At 37.8% G+C, this 24007-nt stretch overlaps 1 protein-coding gene across 2 annotated transcripts in view; it reads right to left on the bottom strand.

Moving 5' to 3' along the window:
* Positions 1 to 24007, bottom strand: part of RALGPS2 (Ral GEF with PH domain and SH3 binding motif 2) — a 198967-nt gene that overhangs the window by 139605 nt on the left and 35355 nt on the right. For both annotated transcript variants that reach the window (XM_023231275.2, XM_026448210.2), the window contains exons 2-4: positions 9592 to 9731; positions 3906 to 4010; positions 2827 to 2877 (exon numbers count right to left, since the gene is read on the bottom strand). In XM_023231275.2, the coding sequence (XP_023087043.1) occupies positions 2827 to 2877; positions 3906 to 4010; positions 9592 to 9648 (213 nt within the window). In that variant the 5' untranslated portion in view covers positions 9649 to 9731. The remainder of the gene's footprint in view (positions 1 to 2826; positions 2878 to 3905; positions 4011 to 9591; positions 9732 to 24007) is intronic.

The raw sequence follows: 24007 nt of genomic DNA, 5'->3' as shown, positions 1-24007 counted from the left end.
TATACCTGATATAAATGAATTGATGGGTGCTGACGAGTTGATGGGTGCAGCATACCAACATGGCACAAGTATACATATGTAACAAACCTGCACGTTATGCACATGTACCCTAGAACTTAAAGTATAAAAAAAAAAAAAAAAAGAATATAACAGGCATACAATAGGCATACAATAGGCATCCAGTAAATATTTGTTGAATCACAACACAAATGTAAAATTGCAACTGACAAGTCCAGTGAAAAAGCAGAATGCTAGGTGACCCTGTAGAAAGACAGAAAGCTTACCTGAGAAAGTCAAACTAGAGCTGAGAACTGACAGATGAGTAGGAGTTAATTAGGATGTGCACAGGTTCAGCAGTGAGAGGGGCTAAAGGAAGGCTGGTATACCTTAGACCAGAAAGATATAGGAAAGATGCAAGATGGGGTTGCAGAAGGTAGAAAAAGGTAAAACTGTGAAGAGATCTGTAAACCATATTAAGATGGTTCTTTATTCTCAGAGCAACAGGAAGCCAAAGAAATGTTTTAAGCAGAGTGATCACATGAACAGATTCAACAGATGCTGAAAAGATTACCATGGCTACTGGATAAAAAAGCATTTTGAGGGGTCAAAGTAAATGCAGGTAGATCAAGTAACAGGTCACTGCAATAACTCACTTGAGAGAAGATGATATTTCACTTTGGGGTGTTGGGAGTAGAGACAGATTGGATAGATAAGATACTTAGGAGGCTAAAAAAAAATCAATGGGATAAAATAAAAGGAGTGAAGGTCAAGGGAATTTTAAGGTTTATTTCTAAGTTTCACAAAGTACTATCAGTTGCCGCAAGGGAATAAAAAGTTCCCATAGATGTGAAGTCTATGTCTTCAAGTAGTATTATCTGGATCTTCAATATCCAAGCTCCTAGCCACCAATGGCTACTCCAAATAAAGATGTACTAATTGTTGTATATGTTGGATTTGAAAGCTTAGTGGAGAAAAAAGAATGTAAGATATCTCAATAATTTTTTACACTGATCACAAGTTGAAACGATAATATTTTCTATGTAGGTTACATAAAATCATTAAAATCAATTTCATCTTTCCTTTTACCTTATAATGTGGCTACCAGAAAACAAAGTTATATAAATGGGTTATACTATATTTCTACTAGACATCACTGATCTCATATAAAGCAGCAATACAACTGTTGCAGTTCATTCAAAAGGAAAAAAATACACCTAAGGAGAAGACATGTGAATTTTAGGTCAAAATACAATTTGTATAAACAATTTCATTTTTTTTATTGTTTTTCAGGGAGGTGAAGAAATAAATATTTCTGGGTTTTTTTTTTTTGCCATTTAAATACAAAAGTCATTTTCTATTTGTGCTTTATTTATAGAATATATTGTTCTTCTATTGCTAATCCAATAGTTCTATTTAGAAAGCCCTCTGTGGTATGGGGGAAAAGTTAGGAAAACACAGAATTGTGGAAATGATAGGAACTAACAGATCATTGAGGCCTACCCCTTCATTTATAGGTACCAAACTTGAGATACTAAGACAGTGGGTAACTTACTTGAAAATCACAGGACTAATACTATCTAAATCATGTAAGACATAAATGGAAACTCATAGTCATTACAGTGTTCAGGGCTACTACAGACTTGTATATATCACAATGAATACAGTATATTTTGTTACCAAAAGAACTAAAAATGTATCTATTTTATAGTATTGAATTTCAGGATTATCAATGACTTTGTTTGGAACACAAAATCACATTGAAACACTAGATAAGAGGTTAAAAAAAAAAATCAGATTTGAGAGTCTGAAACCGAGTTCCACCACTTGTTGTGTACCAAAGACAATGATCACTGTTTCCTCATCAGTAAAACAGAGATACCATCATAGTCAGGATGTGAAAATGATATAAACACTATACACACACCCCCCACCCAATGCTTATAGTGGACATAATGCCAGTCCCTTGTTTTCATTAGAAACAAATGATGTGTTTCTTGATCCTTTCTCTTCTCTCCAAAATGTCAATGCAGTCATATTATTAAGTCATAAAATAAAGATATAAGGGAAAAGATTACTAGAGTTAGTGGTGAAACCCAGTTTCAAATTTCCATCTTCCCATTAAAAAGCTTCAAAGCAATAGGTAAATCATTCAGCTTCCCTAAGTCTACTTCCTCTAGTAAGTAATGAAGCCAAATCAATCAAAATGATTCAAATACAGCTGACCTGTAAACAACACATGGGTCTACTTATACACGTATTTTTTTCCACCTCTACCACCCCTGAGATAGCAGAACAAATCTCTCTTCCTCCTCAGCCTACCTGATGTGAGGATAATGAGGACAAAGACTTTTATGATGATCTGCTTCCACTTAATGAATAGTGAATACATTCTCTCTTCCTTATGATTTTCTTAGTAACATTTTCTCTCTAGTTCATTGTAAGAACTGAGTAATTAATACATATAACATAGAAAATATGCATTAGTTGATTGTTTATGTTACCAGTAAGGCTTTTGGTCAATAGCAGGCTATTTGAAATTAAGTTTGTGGGGAATCAAGTTATAGAAAGAGTTTTCACTGAGCAAGGGTCAGTGCTCCCAACCTCCACTTTGCTCAAGGGTCAAGTATAGGCCCATCTATGACTCAATAATGTACTGCTATGAATGCTACATGGGTTTCTGAGGCCCAAATAGAATGTAGATAGGTTACAACACAAGCTTTAAACTTTTTAAAATTAATATGAAGTATAATTTGACATTTCTAATACACCTTAATTTGAGATTGATTGTTTTCTATATTTAAAAGGAACATTCTCAAAACTACTTACATCTGGTTGAATAGCTTTAAATACTGGAACATCCATTAATGTTATCTGACCCTGAAATATAAAGTAAAAATGATAATTTCTTCTTTGGAATCCAATACAATAACATGTAACCTAAATTAAAATTATATTCTATACTAAAATATTACCAAATACTCAATTTTATAAGGGCTTAAGGAAAATAAAATTTAGTCCCTGTACCATTAAATAGAATTACTTCTAATCTCATGCCTATTTGTATTTTCTTGGAAGACAAATTGTGTAAAGTTAAAAAATAAAAATAATTTTAAAAATTTGGACAGTCACATTAAATTATAATCAAAAAATAAAAACCAGATAAGTTCATGTAGCAGTGTTCTTTTTATGATGATTAAATTACATCTCCTCAAACTGTAGTATAAAATCAGGTATTACTAAAAAGGTTTTCTTCCTAACTTAAAAAAAAAAATGAAACTACACTAAAGCCAACATTATATCTAAGAGCTTTATATGCTATGGACCTATCCCACTTATGGCTACAGATATAAAACAAAATTCAACAGTGTCAAGGAATAATATGCTATGACCAAGCACAGTTTATCTCTGGAATGCAGGAATGGTTTAACATTAGGAAATCGATATATTCGGTTAACAAATTAAAGGAGAATGAGAAAACAAATTTATATTAAGAAACAAATGTTTTTCTAGATACCTTTCATCCAACAACACCTTCACATTTTATTTTTCAATTTTTTAATTAAAAAAACCATAAAAATGTTTCTTAGATATGTCAATAAAATACAGTTGGCTTAGAGAAATGGTATACAGGGATGAAAGCAATTACCATAATGGTAAATACATATTGCTACTTACCAAACTGAAGTGGAAGTTATAAAGCTGCCCTTAAAAAAAATGTACAACTTTTCTTACTTTTCCCACTTCATCCCTCTGTTTGCTCCACAGCTGTACCATCTTCCCCAATAATTCCCATATCCAGCTTTTTAAAAGCCATCTCTCTTTTGCTGGACCTACAAATTCTAACTCAATAGCACCAACATGTAAATTATGTGCAAAACTGGAGAAGGCAGAAGTAGGAGGCTTACCGCATATTCTTCTGGTGTAACCTTAAGAACATCGAATACCACAGCATCAAAGCTTTTCTTCAACTCAGAACCTTTGTCACTTAAGGATTCAGAGCTGCTACTTTTCTGTTAAAGTGAAAGAAAATGTACCCTTTTTAATCCTGTCTCACATTCAAGTGACAGAAACTAGATTGGCCTTAAAAACTGAGAAAACAAAACAGTAGGTTAACAAATGCTGCAGAAAAGCTGAGCAGAATATGCTGCTTAGTTGTTAGAGTACCAGATAAAGGGTCGGACAACTTGAAATCTAAAACTGTGACTTTCAATTTTTAGGTTCTTGAATGAGTTATTTTCTTGTGTGTCAGTTTCCTCATCCTGACAACCTATCATTTCCTATAGAAATAAATGATTTTTAACTAGTTCAATGATTCTCAAATAAGGTAAAGGGAAGTCAGGGGAGAAGGCTATATACCTATTTAAAATTTTTAAAACTAATTTTTAGTAAGAAAAAAATATTAGCTTTATAACATAAGTTATCAGAAAATATTCAGAATCCTGTTAATTACAGAGTTACACATAATCCATTCTTAGTTATGTGATCTGTCTGTGATAGTACAATTAATACTATTCTATCTATTATATTACAAATTTAAGTTTTCCCTGCTTAAAAATTACTGTTTCAAGTTTGAATATTCTGTGGCTATAGGCAGAATGAACAGTGGATTTTGGCCCTGAAAATCTTATTACTGTTAAAAATTTTCCACTTCGTCTGTGCCATGACATAATAATATATTCTGTATCAGTTGGCTAAATTCAGAGGAACATCAATATGAGAATATTTAGATCAGGCTCTTTTAAATGGTGGTAGGATATGAGGCTACAGATAACAGCAAAAAAATTAACCAAAGTTTCAATTAGCACAGTACACAGATCAACCTACCAGCTATTATATATTAGTTTTAAGCACTTGTCATTATGCCTCATTTTTGCTTTTCCTCTCTTTTAGTAGCAGCTAAATGCTAAATATCGAGCCATGATCATTACAAAGAAAGGGATCTGTCATCAACTTTGAAAAATTCTCAACTATTATTACTTCAAATATTTCTTCTGCTTCTTTCTCTCGTCCTTCTGGTGTTCCCATTATGCATATGTTACACCTTTCGTCACTGTCCCACAGTCCTGGGCTATTCTGTTCCTTTTTTTTTTTTTTTTTCATTCTATTTTCTCTTTGCATTTCAGTTTGGGAAGTTTTACTGACATGTCTTCCAGCTCACTGATTCTTTCCTTGGCTGTCTACTGGTCACCAGTCTACTGGAACTGGTTAGCTCACCAAGGCATTCTTCATTTTTGTCACAGTGCTTTTGAATTCTAGCATTTCTTTTTGATTCTTAATAGTTTCAATATCCCTGTCTATATTATCCATTTGTTCTCGCATGTTATACGCTTTTTTTCATTAGAGCCTTTGGCATATTAATGACAGTTATTTTAACTCCAAGTCTGATAATGCGAAATCTCTGCCATATGAGAGTGGTTCTGTTGCTTGATTTATCTCTTCAAATTGTGTTTTTTTTCCTTGCCTTTTAGCATGGCTTGTAATTTTTTGTTGAAAGCTAGAAATGGTATATTGGGTAATAGGAACTCAGGTTGAATAGGCCTTTACTACTGTTAAGGGTTTATTTTTTATCATGCTAGGCATTATACTGTGCTTATAATTTGGTATTGTTATAGGTGTCTGAGTCTTCAATTTCCTATAGTATCCTTATTTTTTTATCCTCTGTTGTCTTTGGGTTTCCCTAGAAATCCCTTCTTAGTTTCAGCCTTGCAGTTCTTTCAGCTGAAATCTTAGTATTATACAGAAGCCCTGCTGATGTGGTGGGGGTAGGCAGGGTACGTGTGTGTATTTGAGGGGGTGCTAGGGAGAGAGTGTCCTATAGTCCTATTATTTGGTTTTAGTCTTTCACTGAGTGTGTCCCCAGACTGTGAACTTCACAAATGCTTCTCTGTCCCCCTGGCTCTGCTTAGGTGAGACAGGAAGTCTGGAAGGGCTTGAAGTTGAGGCTTTTTCCTCTCCCAAGTGAGTTAGGCTCTGGTGAAGTAGTTCCCCTTGAGGGCAGGTGGAGAACAGAATGCTCTGGGCATGTTTCAATATGGTTACTTTCTATCTGGGTGTATTTCAAAATGGCTATTTCTTTCCTCCCCCTGCTAGAAGCAGAAGGGAATTTTTTTCTGTCTTTACTGTGAGAAGCTTGTAGGCATCTTAGAGATAATAAAAATCAGAAAAGTAGAGGGTGAGAAGAACCCAAGACTGGACCCCCAAGGAGTTTTTAACTCTCAAGCTAGTCCACACACAGCCTCCAGCAGTTCATCAATTAGGGTTTAAGTGGCTCCACTGACTTCTGCTCCTGTAAGCTCTGGTTCTCTATTTGCCTATCTCTCCAGGTTTCAGGGCATCACTGTTAAATGTGCTCTGTGATAGCAATTCTCTGATAAAGCTAAGAGGAGTTATTGATTTTCAGTTTGTTTAGCTTTTTTCCAATTGTGAGGACAGGAGTGATGAACTCTAAGCTCTTTACAAATCCAAGCAGAAACCTGAATTCCAGTGAATGAATCCAAGCAGAAACCTCAATAAAGCAGAAACCTCATAAATAAAATGGAGTTTCATTTCTTGTGTTTAATCTCTGTAACTATGACTAGTTTATAGTATGTCAACAATATTATTTATGTCCCAAAACTAATACAAAATTTTATTCATAATGTTAAGTATTCAAATAGACATCAGTTAAGCTGTATACACTAATCCAATAGCTGTCCAAATAACTAGATGCATTCTGTCAGGTGAACACATGAATCATAAACATAAATCAGTAATTTTCTCCAAGTTTTTAACTCAGCCAAGTTAGTAAATCATCATGACAATTTTATTGCTTATCAAAAAGAATGAACACTTCTCTTTTTTCCTTCTTAATGCCATTAGAGGCTTAAAAAATTACTAGTGTGCATTTTGACGTGCTTCCCTAATACCAGTAATAAACTGGTAATGATAAGACACAAAGCAATAATGTCCACCAGGAGAATAGCAGTAATTCATTCAAGGCATGACTCAAAAACTACTGATACTTCTAAATGTCTGAAAACAAGTTTACTGTAATTCTCCTACTAACAGAAACTTCAAACATAGGTTAAATATAAAAGGTAATGAGAAAGGATAAGTCAGCCAACCGAGATAAAGTATTTTACCCATTCTGTAAGCTTATCACTTCTATAAGAAGTTTGTACTTTGATGTTACTAGATCTGTATTTTAAGAGAAGGTGGAAAAATACAAAATTTTAATTTTATTTTCTTGCCACAATAAATGGACAATTTAAAGGGTGGTAAGTAATTTAAGTAATTCATTCTTACTTTACATCTGCTAATTATACTACTCTGAAGCCTGGTGTAATTAATTCACTTTTAGTAAAGTCAACAGAATTGTTTGTACAAGTGAATGACCTATTTTATTTAACAAATATTTGTATTCTGCTTCCTATGATACTAGAACAGGTATTTCTGAATAGTTAAAAATATACACATATATACATATATGTAACATATTCAAGAAATACGGTTACAAATATATGAAGAAAACAAACATATATTACAAACATATATATATAAATATAAGCCTATTGTTGTAAATATAAAAAAGCTATGTATAAATTTATGGAAAAAATTATAGAAAGAGATTTTTCTAAGTGACAGTTTTAAAAATAGGAAAGCTCCCATCTGTTAAAGGGATTAGGAAAAGCTTTATTAAAAGCATAGCATTTGAAATATGTTTGAAAGACAAAATGTTTTGCGCGTGCAGTGATGGGGAGGGGACACACCAGAATGGGAAGAAAAATTCCAGCTAGAAAAATTGGTATAGACAAAGTTATGATAGAAGAAGGAAAATGTAATGGTTTATACAGACACCAGCAAATGTAGTATTCTCTCGTTAGACTGTAAAGTTTCAAGTAGAGGACGAGTAGGGGTTAAATCCAAAAATCTGGGGCCATTTTGAAGAAAGTCTTGAATAAAAGGCCGAGTGAGCATTTGAATTTAATTAGTAGGCAGTGAGGAACCACAGACAGTTTTGGGAAAAGATAAAGTTTAAGAGTTGTATTTTAAGAATACTAATCTTAAATTTCAGTTGAAAGACCAAAACAACAGAAAATCTAAGTGCAATACCAAATATAAGGCCATGGCACTAATCCAGACAAGAAATAATAAATGACCAAACTAAGATGGTAGTACAGTAATAGAAATAAGGAGAAAAGTACTGGATCCCAGAGATAAAGCACAGTGGACAGGCTCTAAGATAGCTGCTAAAGATCTCTGTCTCTTGGTATCCTCACCCCTGTGTGATCCTCTCCCCTTGAGTATGGGCAGAACCTGTGACTTATTTCTAACCAGCAGAATATGGAAAATGAGATGAGATGTCACTTCCGTGAATACATTATATAAGATTGTAACTTCTGTCTTGCTAGTGGACTCTCCCTGCTATGATGAGACAATGGTTGTGGTGGGCAAAACAAAGTTAATTAACAACACATTGGCTGGGCGCGGTGGCTCACGCCTATAATCCCAGGACTTTGGGAGGCCAAGGCAGGTGGACCACCTGATGTCAAGAGTTCAAGACCAGCCTGACCAACATGATAAAAACCCCATCTCTACTAAAAATACAAAAATTAGCCAGGTGTGGTGGCAGGCGCCTGTAATCCCAGCTACTGGGTAGGCTGAGGCAGGAGAATTGCTTGAACCCGGCATGCAGAGGTTGCAGAAGGCCAAGATCGTACCACTGCACTCCAGCCTGGGCGACGAGAGCAAAACTCTGTTGCAAACCCCCCCACAAAAAAAACCACACATCTAAAGATTTAAACTTAGATGGCTATGGAAATGTGATGCTATTAATGTAAGTTAGATAAAAGGCTTGGACTATTTTCTTTACGGTTGTGGAGCAGACCAGTAATAAGAAACTTGATATTGTGGACATTACAAATGTCTGGTCCATCAAAAATGCTTAATAAAATTCACGAGGGAAGCCAGGACTAGAGATGAAAATAAATAATCTACATAAGAAAAACAATGGAAACCATAGACTTAGAATCTATTTTCAGTGATATCAAGGCCTAAATAACTGGCTGGGGCAAAATGGAGCCCATTTTGGAATGGAGTTGAGGCTATTAAGGAACTTTGAGGTCAAGGTGTTAAAGGGTCATAAACGTTATTCTCATCCAATATACTAAGAGAAAAATAAAGAAGAAATATAGAAGCCAGATGCTAAAGTTATTAAGGAAAGTAGGCAAGTTCTCTAGATCTATACACAAAGAAAAAAAAGAAAAAAGTTGGGGCAAAAATACAATCATAATATATTCACTAGAGGAGTGAGCATCTAGTTCAGTCTTCACATCTCCATCTTAAATGCTAAACTTTAACCCAAGAACCAAACGTTTCTTTTAAAAATAAAGAGTTTTATGAGTTACCATTATTTTTCAAGTATCTTAAGCAGATAAGGATTAAGTATATCTATGAGGCACAGCAAACATATGAATCACTAAAGTAAAAGTTAAAATATGTGTACTTCTGCACTAAATGCACTTCTGATTTAAGTATGTGAACAAACATAATGCTTGAAAACTTAGAAAGCCAGGTAAGAAACTTTATACCTAAGCTTCTTAAATATCTTACCTCAGAAGTAGTAGCTGCAATATTGACATTGCTTGCCTGCCCGTTCATTAGGTCCATGCTTTCCTCATCAGTCCCTGACCTTATGTTAACAGCAACAGAGGACTGATTGCCTCATGTCCAAGGCCACAAATACATTATTCCTGTAAAAAATAAAAAAGTTAAGCAAATGTCCTCCCTCGAAGTTTAAGAAAACAACTCTGTGCCTACCACCATGACAAAAAACAAAATATTTCAACTTCACTAAACTCTATTATTTTAGCTCAGCCACTAAATCCAGATTGAGGACAATCTTGTATGCTCTTTTCAAACAACCAGAAACACCAAATAAACAGTATTCAATAGATGTTACTGTTATGTTCTTCATAAGCAAAGCAAAAGCATAACTGTTCGCTAAGTGGTTATTGTGAGGGAAAAAAATCAAATGTACAACTTTTTTAAAGTAAATAAAATCTGCAAAAAAAAAAAAAAAAACATGGCAAAGTAACACATACCACAACACAATAAATTTTTAGTGATCCAAATGACACCTGTAAATCAACAATACTAAATACGCTTATAGCTACTGATCCAAATTACCAACATATCACAAATACTTAAAATTTTATGGACTACATATCACAAAAATACAGTAATCTCTCAGAATCCATGGGGGATTTGTTCCAGGATCCACTACAGATGCCAAAATCCACTGATGCTTAAGGCCCTTATATAATGGTGCAGTATTTGCATATCACCTATACACATCCTCTTGTATACTTTAAATCATCTCCAGATTACTCATAAAACTTAATACAATGCCAACGCTATGTAAATGGTTGTTATACTGTATTGTTTAGGGAATTATAGCAAGGAAAAGTCTGTACATGTTCAGTACAGATGCAAACATCCTTTTTTTTTTGCCCCAAGTATTTTCAACTCAGATTTGTCTGAATCCAGAAGTAGAATCCACAGAAATGGTGGCTTTACTGTACCATAATATACATTATGTTTATTTGTATAGGACTTTAAAGTTTATTAAATATCTTTAATACATTATATTGATTTGCAAAACTACCAATAACACTAATTAGGGAAGATATATCATACCCACATAACAAAGAAACACAGAACTTCTGAGAACACAGGATGGCAAATACGGAGCCAAGAGCAAGTTTCAAGCCATCAAAATTCTAGTCAAATACTCTTTCCACAACACAGATTTTCTACTTTACTGGAAGTCAGAGTACTTACTTCAAGTTCTAACATCTTTCCATAAATAACTTGCCATATAAACTGAGTAGGTAACTTTACCTCTCTAGGTTAGAATTTCTTCTTCTCTGTAAAACGACAGTGGTAAATGAACTTTAAGATCCCTTTTCAACTTTAAAGATCTATGATGTATTTCATAAGAGAAATGTTAAGTGTCTATAAAATTAGGTACTCTATGCTATATTCACTTTAAAAGGTGAGTTTTATAAATGTCAATAATAATTACTTCAATGCTAAGTTTCCTTTCTCTGGAGAAGCAATATAGGATATAGTGATTTAAAAGTACAAATTTTGGAACCACATTACCTCTGTGTAAACCCCCAATTTTAACTTTTCTGTACTCAGCTTTCTCACCTATAAAATAGGGATAATAAGTACCTACACTTCATAGAGCTGTGGTTAAGAGAAATGAGATAATATACACAAAGCACCTAAAACAGTGTTGGTACTGGTAAATATGCTATTAATATGATGCAATGAAGATGCAGATGCTACTATCTACTTAATCCCCATAAGGCTTAAATTCAACAAGTCTCTTAAATAAAAAAGAAAAGACAAAACCTTAGAAATATATCTTTGGGAAGCAATTGTTGCTGAGTATCACTAAAAATCCTAATTGCAAACACAATGAATGAGAATGGCTAAGATCTGTTTCCTAGATGTAGTAAAACATGCTCTTGGTTTTGAAATGCTTAAAAATTATTACTAATGATAGCAGCCTTCAGTCACATCTTGAATTTATCTTAATTGATTCAGATACAGCCTAGGCACCTGCTAAGAGCAGAACATCATGCTAGAACTTTTTAAATAGAAATATATTCAAAATCATGAAGTTTTAAAACCATTTAACAGCACCCACTTAGAAAATCAATGTGAAAATGAATAAACTACAAAACAATTTCCTCCTATATAAACTATCTCATTCTACAAGCTTCATCATCCTTATATTATTAAGAATCAACTTATATTTATACTGCTATACAACAAAACCAGCTTGATAATCCAGATTCTCTGAACAGAGTCTCTCAGTTTGCAAAATATTTTTCAAATTATTTCATTTCACTCCAGTTTCTAGGCAAGATTAAGTATAACATGAATTTATAAATCAGGGGTGCCCCCTAGTGCTAAGAAAAAGACTTTAATAGTTAAAGGAGTCATATCTTTAACTTACTTTACATATCAAAATATACAATTTATTACTATTACTTTAAAAAAGGTAATACAGACCAGGAACAATATTAAAATATTTGTAAACTATAAGCATGAAGAACCACGTTTTCTCTCTCTCTCTTTTTTTTTTTTTTTTTTGAGACACAGTTTTGCTTGTTGCCCAGGCTGGCATGTAATGGCATGATCTCAGCTCACTGGAACATCCGCCTCCCAGGTTCAAGCAATTCTCCTGCCTCAGCCTCCTGAGTAGCTGGGATTATAGGCACAAGCCACCACACCCAGCTAATTTTGGATATTTTTAATAGAGACAGGGTTTCACCATGTTGGCCAGGCTGTAGAGATAGGGTTTCACCATGTTGGCCAAGCTGGTCTCAAACTTCTGACCTCAGGTGACCTGCCAGCCTCGGCCTCCCAAAGTGCTGGGATTACAGACCTGAGCCACTGCACCTGTCCTTCTCTGCTTTTAAAATAAATTGTCACTCATGTATTTCATGAAAATTAAGGTTATACTAAAATCCATTACATATTTTAAAACATAGCAAAGCATAAAGAATATAAACTCTTCATAACTACTTACAAATGTACATGTCAATAGTATTTAATAATGTTGAAGTGTGACAGAGAAGCTTATATGATATTATTAAAATACTACAAGTTCTAAAAGAGATACGGGTTTATTATTTTAGTATGTGCCTCAAAGACTTTTCTATACTTTGCACCCAGAAAAGTTCACATTAAATATACCAAATATATGCTTTAATATTTTATTTACTTTTGTTAGCGTTATAAATGACAAGATCTTTCAACATGTCTACCAACATCACAACAGCCATTTTTTTAAGAGACAGGGTCTTGCTCTGTCGTGCAGGCTGGAGCACGTAGCATAATCTTAGCTCACTGCAGCCTCCAATTCCTGGGGTCAAGCAACTCTCCCACCACCTCAGCTTTCTGAGTAGCTGGGACTTCAGGTGTGCACCACCATGCCCGGCTAATTTTTTACATTTTTTAAGAGACATGGTATCACTATTACATCGCCATCTATAAAATAGCAGACATTATTTCTCAAAGTGTAAAGAAAAGTTTAAAAATAGGCCGGTGCAGCTCACGCCCGTAATACCAGCACTTTGGGAAGCCAAGACAGGCGGATCACCTGAGATCAGGAGTTCGAGACCAGCCTGGCCAACATGGTGAAACCCCATCTCTATTAAAAATACAAAAAATTAGCCGGGTGTGGTGGCATGCGCCTGTAATCCCAGCTTCTTGGGAGGCCAAGGTAGGAGAATCACTTGAACCCGTGAGGTGGAGGTTGCAGTGAGCCGAGATTGCATCACTGCACTCCAGCCTGGGAGACAGAGCGAGACTCTGTCTCAAAAAAAAGTTTAAAAACAACAAAGTTACTTCATTCATTTGAGTTAAAATTGTTTTGCCTTCAGTCAATAAAAAGAGATCCTACACCTAAGTCTTCCAGATATAATTTTGTCACATTTGAACTAAACTATGAAAGTACCGGTAGATTCATTTGTAAACTGTCCCACATCTACATAGAGAGGTTATATTTCCATATACCTAAACAGCTTGAAACTAAACAACTTGTGGTGGAAGACAGACTTTCAAATGATTAAATATTAAAGGGAGAAAAATCTATAAAATAATGCATTTAAAGGTTATGCTTTATCTCCTATATAGAAAGTTCACTCAAGATAATTTGCTAAGCAATCCTAATAGACAAGAGCTGAGATCTCCTAAGATACCTGACCCAAAATATGAATATAGGTTAACTAGAAATTCAGGTAATAGAAAAGAAGTTCCAAATAAAAAGATAAACTGTGCTCCAAATATTTTGTGTTTTTGTTTTTGGTGGGTATGAAGGTATTTTGGCCAGATGCTCTACTCAAAAGACTACTCCATAAAAGTTCACTTAACTCATAATAGTCTATATTTGCAATAAGACAAACAAAAAAACTAACATCCAGATACAATATTAGCAGTTAAAGATGAAAACAACCCAAGTGAATCAGAAATAGGTTTAAATATTTGATAAAAGTGTGCTACTGTGGACCTAGGAATGGTCAGAGAAAGGAACATAACACATTAGTATGGAAGAGCAGACCAGAAAAACAACATAGCAGTGCTGATGGGATAAGACAGACATCAAGATTCCATGGTTGGAGGCTCCTGGGTGGAAGAGATTCCCTAAGCCCTAGGGGATAGCCATTAAGGATCTCTTGTACCTGGAATGTGATGCTAAACTGAACATCACAGAATAATCTATAGGCAAAGGACTGCTACACAACGGAAAACTATGCAGCCATTAAAATATTGTAATACTTACTGACACATGAAAAATATTTATAATGTACTGTTAAATGAATGAAGCAATTTACCAAACAGTATGTAAGGTATAATCCTTTTTGGTAATCATTATTATAACATAAAGAAGAGAGATGCACCAACATACACTAAAATGTGGTTATCGCTAGGTTTATAAGACAATTTTTCCCTAACTTTAGCTTACCTGTATATTTTTTAATTTCCTACAAAGACATTAATTAGAAAAAAGTAAAAGAACAAAAACAGTTTTTCCTCACAGACTGCTTATTAGTTACAAGAAAAAAATAAGTAACTATACTGTGTGAAGAACTGGATAATCCCTTAACTGAGTAGATCAAAATTATTATCATCAATGGAGAAAAGAGAGACATCATGTGCCTCTGGATGTGATGATATTCTGGGAAGGACACAACATAACTGACAAGAAGTTGAGCTGGGAACACATAACTGAAATCTAATCTCAAGGACATGGACAAATCTCATCTGAGGAACATTTGATAAACATATTCCTCAAAAAATGCGAATGTTATGAGAAAGGCCAAAGCACTATTGCAATTTAAAGGAAACACAAGAGATAAGGCAACTAAAGGTCCTGTACTGGATGGTAGTAAATGCTTTAAGAGATATTATCGGTAATTCACAAAATTGAAATATAGACTGTAGATTACTGTATCAATTTCCTACATGTGACCATTTCCTGCAGTTATTAATACATAAAAGGAGGCTGGGTGCAGTGGCTCATGCCTGTAATCCCAGCACTTTGGGAGGCCGAGGCAGTTGGATCACCTGAGACCAGGAGTTCGAGACCAGCCTGGCCAACATGGTGAAACCCTGTCCCAGAAAAATACAAAATTTAGCTGGGCATGGTGGCAGGCGCCTGTAATCCCAGCTACTCTAGAGGCTGAAGCAGGAGAATAGCTTGAACCCGGGAGTAGGAGGTTGCAGTGAACCGAGATCGTGCCACTGCACTCCAGCCTGGGCAAATTACATAAAAGAACACCTTTGTTTTTAAGAAACACAGAAATACTAAGAGGTAAAAGGGTGGCCGGGCCCGGTGGCTCACACCTGTAATCCCAGCACTTTGGGAGGCTGAAGTGGGTGGATCACCTGAGGTTAGGATTCGAGACCTGCCTGGCCAACATGGTGAAACCCTGTCTCTACTAAAAATACAAAAATTAGCCAGGCCTGGTGGCGGGTGCCTATTGTACCAGCTACTCGGGAGCCTGAGGATGCAGTGAGCCAAGATCACATCAGTGCACTGCAGCCTGGGCGACAGAGTGAGACTCTATCTCAAAAAAAAAAAAAAAAAAAAAAGGAAAAAAAAAATATGAAGTATGCAAACTAATCTTAAATATTTCAGGAAAACGGTATGTATATGTGTGACATAGAAAATAAAGCGAATATAATGTGGCATCTTTTTTTCCCCAACATTGTTGATTAGAGGCTTTTAGCATGCATCAGCCACTTGGAAATATCAGGATAGTGCATAAAGATCAACTGTGGGCTTGGCATGGTGGCTCAAGTCTGTAATTCCAGCACTTGGGGAGGCCGAGATGGGTGGATTGCTTCGCTTGAGTTTAGGAGTTCAAGACCAGCCCGGGTGACATGGTAAAATCCCATCTCTAAAAATACAAACAAAAAATCAGCTAGGCATGGTGATGCACACCTGCAGTCCTACCTACTTACGACACTGAAGCAGGAGACTCACCTGAGCCTGGGAGGCCGAGGTTGCAGTGAGCTGTGATCATGCCACAGCACTCCAGCCTAGGCAAGAGAGTGAGACCTTGTCTCAAAAAAAAAAAAAAAAAAAAAAAAAGCAATCGACTCTGTAAGCTTTAATTCAGGAAGGAAAACAGAAACCCAGTGGAATCATAAATGACACCCAGATCCCAGGAAGGAGAACAGAGGCTGATAGAAGTAAGTGAGGCTCCAGTATGCAAGAAAGGCAGAGAGCCTCCCTTTGTGACACCTTTTCCCTGGGGATCTGAGCAACCCAAGCCAAGGAAGAGAACATTGCTGCTCCTAATCCCCAAAGCTAACTGGGGTGTTGGAACTGTGCTTTCCTCCAATGCAGGCCCTGGATGGCGGGGAGAGCTGCTACAGCTGCACTTTCTCCTGGACAATGAGACTTGCAGCCAGGGCCAGCTTGATGACCTGAAACCAGTCTATGTATATTACTGCTGGGTGCCCCAGCATGCTCTCCTAAGATCATGGTGCAGCAGGGCCCTCTCCACTCCACCCCAGGCATAAATCCAGGCATTCGGAACACCCACTTGCCTGGACCAGCAGCCTGGGCCACCCTACCCTTCATGGACATTGATCATGGTGCAGCAGGGCCCTCTCTGCTCCATACCCAGGCAGATCTCCAGGTATTCAGAGCATCCCTTTACATGGATCAGCAGGCTGAACCACCCTACCCTTTCTGTGCATAGATTATGGTGCAGTAGGGCCCTCTCTGCTTCACACTTACGCAGATCTCCAAACATATGGAGCACGTGCTTGCATGGACTAGCAGCCTGAGTCACCCTATCCTTCCTGCACATGGTGGGACCTCTCCACTTCATGCCCAGGCAGATCTCCAGGCATTCAAAGCACCTACTTGCCTGCTTTGGCAGCCTGACCTGCCCCACCCTTCCCGGGTACATATCGTGGTGCAGCAGGGCCTCTCTGCTCTATGCCCAGGAAGAGCTCCAGGCATTCAAAGCATCCGTTTGCTGGGACTGGTAGCCTGAACAGCCTCACCATTCCTGTGCAGAGATCCAGGTGCAGGGGGTCCCCATCTCTGCTTCATATCCAGGCAGATCTCCAGGCATTTGGAGCACCTGCTCATCTGGAACAGCAGAGTGAGCCACCCTACCATTCCTGTGCAGAGATCCTGGTGCATGGGGGGCTATCTCTGCTCCATGCCCAGGCCCCAGGCATATCTCCAGAGCATGTGGAGAACCCACTCTCCTGGATTATGAGTTTCGGCCGCCCCTATCTATGTGCAGAGAACTTGGGGTCAAGGAGGTTTCTCAGCTCCATACCTGGACACACTTCTGGACATCTGGTGGCCACCCACTGGATTCTCCTTTGGCCTTGGCTCTTGTGCCTGCCACTGGGGGAACTGTAGGTGGACCTGCTTGGTCCAGCCCTGCCCACCTTCCACCCCTCCTCACACCTCCCCAGGGCTGAGGAGGGAGCACAGATCACTGTTTACTCCACGAATCAGCCCACTGCCTGAGACAATAGACAGCATCTCCCAGTAAACCAAGATCAAGTGTACACCGAGCCACTTTGGCCACAGATCGCACTTACCCGTAAGCGCCCTCTACTGGCTGACAGGTAGAACTGCATATCCCAATTTAAAACTTGCCAACACAAGTGCTTATAGAAGCAAAGTCAAAAGACCCTACCCAGCATTCTTTATAGTCACACCCCCTAGGGAGTGGGGAAAGGGAAGGAAGAAAAAATCAGTATCACAGAGAAAGAAAAGAAAAATTCTACCTGCACAAAAATAATTACAAAAATTAGAAGTGCCAATGTCTCTAGATGAGAAGGAACCAGCACAAGAATTCTGCACCATGAAAAATCTGAATACAGTGACACCACCAAAGGATCACAAAAGCTCTCCAGCAATGGTCCCTAACCAAAATGGAAACTCAGAAATGACAGATAAAGAATTCAAAGCATGGACTGCAAGGAAGCTCAATAAGATCCAAGACAAGGTCAGGTACCAACACAAAGAAATTTCTAAGGCAATCTAGGAAATAAAGGAAGAGATAAACATCTTAAAAAGAAATCAGGCCAGATACAGTAGCTCATATCTATAATCCCAGCACTTTAGGAGACTGAGGTGGGGAATCGCTATGAGCCCAGGAGTTCAAAACAGCTTCTGGCCCATAGTTGTGCTCTGTGAGAACTCAGTTGGATGGCACAGCCTCCCGTTATCCCAGAAAGCACCTAGGCAGCAGGACAGGCATCCCCACCCACCTCTGCTACTGGTAGCCAGGCAAGTTGCACCTGCTACAGCTTCCAGCCCAGTGGTCCTACTTCAGCCTGAATCTGTTGAGGAGCACAGCCTCCTGCCTTCCTGGAAACACTCAGATGACAGAGTGATCAACTCCACCCACTCCTGGCCTGGCATTTTGTAGTCAGACAGGCCATACCTGCAACAGCTTCCAGCCCAGCAGTCCCGCTTCTGCCTGAATTCTATAGGCAGGGACAACACTGTGATTCCTGGGGAGTACATGAAGAGCAGAATAGGGCTTACCTGGCAAGGATATAGCCTTTGCATGAGGCAGCCCCATGGACCAGAACATCCAATAAAAGAAATGCAGGCATAGAGACAGTAAACAGAGGGGGCTCCTCCACAAGAGGAGACTAGACTCAAAGTCAGTCAACTGAACCCACCTTACACCATAATCAAACCCCCAAGGGCATCCAAGAAGATAAAAGCCAAAAAAAAAAAAAAAAAAAAAAAAGCCAAAGGACAGCAACTTCAGAGACTGAAGAAATATCAGCCCACATGGATAAGAAAGAATCAGTATAAAAAACTCCAGAAACTCAAAAGGCCAGACTGTCCTGTCTTCTTAACCCCAACTACATTAGTTCCCCAGCAATTATTCATAACCTGGCTGAAATGACAGAAATAGAATTCAGAATATGTACAGGATGAAGATAACTGACATTCAGGAAACAGTCAAAGCCCAATCGAAAAATTCTAAGAAATACAATAAAACAATACAGGAGATAAAAGATGAAATGGTCATTTTAAGAAAGAACCAAACTGAGCTGATGGAACTGAAAAACTCACTTCAAGAATTTCAGAATACAATCATAAGCCTTAACAGCAAAATCAACCAAGATGAGAAAAGAATTTCAGAGCTCAAAGACCTGCTCTCCAAAATAACTCAGACAAAAACAAAAAAACAATAAATATGTGATTATGTAAAGAGACCAACTCTACGACTCACTGGCATCCCTGAAAGGGAGAAAAAGCAGACAACTTGGAAAACATTTCAAGATATTGTCTGTGAAAATTTCCTCAACCTCACTAAAGAGATCAACATTCAAATTCAGGAAATGCAGAGAATCCCTGAAAAATACTACACAGGAAGACAAACCCCAAGACACACAGTCATCAGATTCTCCAAGTTCAAAATGAAAGAAACCATGTTAAAAGCAGCCAGAGAGAGCAGGTAGGTCACCTACAAAGGGAACCCTATCAGGCTAATGGCTGTACTTTGAGCGGAAAACCTACAAGCCATGAGAGATTATGGGCCTATGTATTGGTTAGTTCTCACACTGCTATAAAGACACACTAACTGGGTGTGGTGGCTTACACTTGTAATCCCAGCACTTTGGGAGGCTGAGGTGGGCAGATCACTTGAGGTCAGGAGTTCGAGACCAGCCTGGCCAACACGGTGAAACCCTGTCTCTACTAAAAATGCAAGAAAAAAAAATTTGCCAGGCGTCGTAGTGGACACCTGTAATTCCAGCTACTCGGGAGGCTGAGGTAGGAAAATCGCTTGAGCCCAGGAAGTGTTTGTGCAATGAGCTGAGATTGTGCCATTGAACTCCAGCTTGGGCGACAGTGTAAGACTCCGTCTCAGAGAAAAAAAAAAAAAAAAAAGACATACCCAAGACTGGGTAATTTATAAAGAAAAGATGTTTAATCAGCTCTGATTCTACAGGTTGCACAGGCTTCTGCTTCTGGGGAGGCCTCGGGACACTTACAATCATAGCAGAAGGCAAATGGGAAGCAAGCATATCTTCACATGGTCAGCAGGAGAGAGAAAGCACAAAGTGGGGATCTGTTTGTTTTACACAATGTCAAACATCCAGATCTCATGAGAACTTTATCGTGAGACAGCACTAGGGTGATGGTCCTAAAGCATCAGAAACCACCCCCAAGATCCAATCACCTCCCACCAGGCCCCACCTCCAACACTGGGCGTTACAATTCAACATGAGATTCAGGTGGGGACACAGAGCCAAACCATATCAGCCTATATTCAGCATTCTTAAAGAAAAAAATTTCTAACCAAGAACTTCATATGTAGCCAAACTAAACTTCATAAGCTAAGAAATAATATCCTTTTCAGAAAAGCAAATGCTAAGGGATTTTGTTACCACCAGATCTGTCTTTCAAAAAGTCCTGAAGGCAGTGCTAAACATGGAAAGGAAAGACAATTACTGGCCACTATAAAAATACACTTAAGTACACAGGCTAGTAACACTATAAAGGTACCACACAAGGCTGCATAATAACCAGCTGGCAACATGACAAAAGGAAATAATCCACACATCTCAATACTTACCTTGAATGTAAATGGACTAAATGCTCCAATTAAAAGGCACAGAGTGGCAAACTGGATAAAGAAGCAAGACCTAATTGTATGCTGTCTTCAAGAGACCCATCTCAAATGCAATGGTGCCCACAAGCTCCAAGTAAAAGGATGGAGAAAAATGTACCAAGCAAACAGAGAAGAGAAAAAAGCAGAGGTTGCTATTCTAATTTCAGACAAAACAGACTTTAAACAAAGATTTAAAGAAAAAAAAAAAAGATAAAAAAAGGGCATTACAAAACGGTAAAGGGCTCAGTTCAACAAGACCTAACTATACTAAATACATACACACCCAAAACCGGAGCAGCCAGATCCACAAAGCAAGTTCTTAGAGACCTATGAAGAGACACAAACACACAATAATAGTGGGAGATTTCAACACCTCACTGACAATAGGCAGATCATCCAGGACCTGAACTCAACACTTCATCAAATAGACCTAACAGACATTTACAGAATATTCCACACAAAGACAACAGAATATACATTCTTCTCATCTGAACAAGGCACATACTTTAAAATCAACCCACAATCAGACATAAAACAATCCTCATTACATTAAAAAAAAAAACCCAAAATCATACAAAGCATACTCTCATACCACAGTGTAATAAAAATAGAAATCAATACTAAAGAAATTCAGTCGAAACTGTATAATTACATGAAAATTAAGCAATCTGTTCTTGAATGACTTTGGGGTAAATAATGAAATTAAGGCAGAAATCAAGAAATTCTTTCAAACTAATGAGAACAAAGTACGAAGGTACAAAAATCAGTAGCATTCCTATACACTAACATCCAAACTGAGAGCCAAAGCAAAAATGTAATCCCAATCACAATAGCCACAAAAAGAATTTAAAAACTAGGAATACAGCTAACTAGAGAGGTTTACTATCTTTGCAATGAAGATTATAAAACACTGCTCAAAGAAACAGGACACAAACAAATGGAAAAGCATTCCATGTTCATGGCTAGGAAGACTCAATATTGTTGGCCAATGGCCACACTGCCCAAAGCAATCTAAAGATTCAATGGTATTACTATCAAACTACCAATGACATTCTTCACAGGATTAGAAAAAACTATTTTAAAGTTCATGCGGAACCTCAAAAGAGCCCAAATAGTGAAAGCAAACCTAAGCAAAAAGAACAAAGCAGGAAGCACCACATTACTCAACTTCAAACTATACCACAAGACTACAGTAACCAAAACAGCATGATACTTTTACAAAAACAGGCACACAAACCAATGGAACAGAACAGAGGCCACAGAAATAAGGCCATACACCTACAATCTGATCTTTGACAAAGCTGACAAAAACAAGCAATGGGGAAAAGACTCCCCTATTCAACAAATGGTGATGGGGTAAGTAGATAACCATATGCAGAAGACTGAAACTGTACCCCTTCCTTACACCATATACAAATACAAAAATCAACTCGAGATGGAGTAAAGACTTAAAGGTAAAACTTAAAACCATAAAAACCCTGGAATGATAACCCAGGAAATACCATTCTGGACAAAGGCCCTGGCAAAGATATCGTAACAAAGACTCCAAAAGCAATTGCAACAAAACCTGACAAATGAGACCCAACTAAACTAAAGAGCTTCTGCACAGCAAAAGAAACTATCAGAGTAATTAGATACCCAAGAAAATGGAAGACAATATTTTCAAACTATGCAACTGAAAAATATCTAATATCTAGAATCTATAAGGAACTTAAACAAATTTACAAGCAAAATACAGCCCCATTAAAAAGTGGGCAAAGGACATGAACAGATACTTCTCAGAAGACCTAAACATGGGCAATAAGCATATGAAAAAATGCTCAACATCACTAATCATTAGAGAAGAGCAAATCAAAACCATAATGAGATACCATCTCACATCAGTCAGAATGGCTATTATTAAAAAGTCAAGAAATAACAGATGCCGGCAAGGCTGCAGAGAACTGGGAATGTTCACACACTGCTGGTGGGAATGTAAATTAGTTCAGCCACTGTGGAAAGCAACTTAGCAATTTCTCAGAGATCCCAAAGCAGAACTGCCATTCAACCCACAATCCCACTATTTGGTATATACCCAAAAGAACATAAATTGTTCCAACACAAAGACATATGCACATGTATGTTCACTGCAGCACTACCTGCAATTGCAAAGACATGGAATCAACCTAAATGCTCACTAACAGTAGACTGAATAAAGAAAATATGGCACATATACATCATGGAATACTACACAGTCATAAAAAAGAGTGACATTATGTCCTTTGCAAAAACATGGATGGAGCTGGAGGCCATTATCCTAAGCGAACACAGGAACAGAAAACAAAATATTGCATATTCTCACTTATAAATGGGAGTTAAACACTGAGTACAGTGGGTACAAAGAGGGGAACAACTGACACCAGGGCCTACTTGAGGGTGGAGGGTGGAAGAAGAGTATTGAGAAACTACCTACTGGGTACTATGCTTACTACCTGGGCAACAAAACAAATCTGTACACCAAACCCCTCAAAACACAACTGACCTACATAACAAACCAGCATACATACCCCTGAACCCAAAATAAAATAAAATTTAAAAATCAATCAGAGCTTCTGGAATTAAAGAACTTAAGAAATTTAAAAACAGGAGGCCAAGGTAGGTGGATCATTTGAGGTCAGGAGTTTGAGACCTGCCTGGCCAACATGGTGAGACCCCATCTTTAGTAAAAATACAAAAATTAGTCGGGCATGATGGCACGTGCCTGTAATCCCAGCTACTTGGGAGGCTGAGGCAGGAGAATCATTTGAACCCGGGAGGCAGAGGTTGCAGTGAGCCGAGATTGCGCCATTACACTACAGACTGGGCAAAAGAGCGAGACTCTGCCTAGAAAACAAACAAACAAACAAAACACAATTGAAAGCTTTATCAATAAACTGAACCAAACAGAAGAACGAATTTCAGAGCTTAGAGACTAGAGTCCCAAACAAACCCTGTCATGCAAAAATAAAGCAAAAAGAATTTTTTAAAACAAACAAAGGCGGGCTGGGTGTGGTGGCTCATGTTTGTAATCCCAGCACCTTGGGAGGCCAAGGTGGGCAGATCACTTGAGGCCAGGAGATCGAGACCAGCCTGGCAAACATGGCTGAAACCCTGCCTCTACTAAAAACACAAAAATTAGCCAGGCATAGTGGCACATACCTGTAATGTCAGCTACCTGGGAGGCTGAGCCACAAGAATCGCTTGAACCTGGGAGGCAAAGGTTGCGTTTAGCCCAGACTGTGCCACTGCACTCCAGCCTGGGTACACAGCAAGACTCTCAAAAAAAAAAAAAAAAAAAAAAATTAAGTCTT

This window comes from Piliocolobus tephrosceles, chromosome 1, assembly GCF_002776525.5.
Source record: "Piliocolobus tephrosceles isolate RC106 chromosome 1, ASM277652v3, whole genome shotgun sequence".
NCBI lineage: Eukaryota > Metazoa > Chordata > Mammalia > Primates > Cercopithecidae > Piliocolobus > Piliocolobus tephrosceles.
The sequence above is the reverse complement of the archived record's forward strand: the minus strand, read 5'-3'. Positions and strand labels throughout refer to the sequence as shown.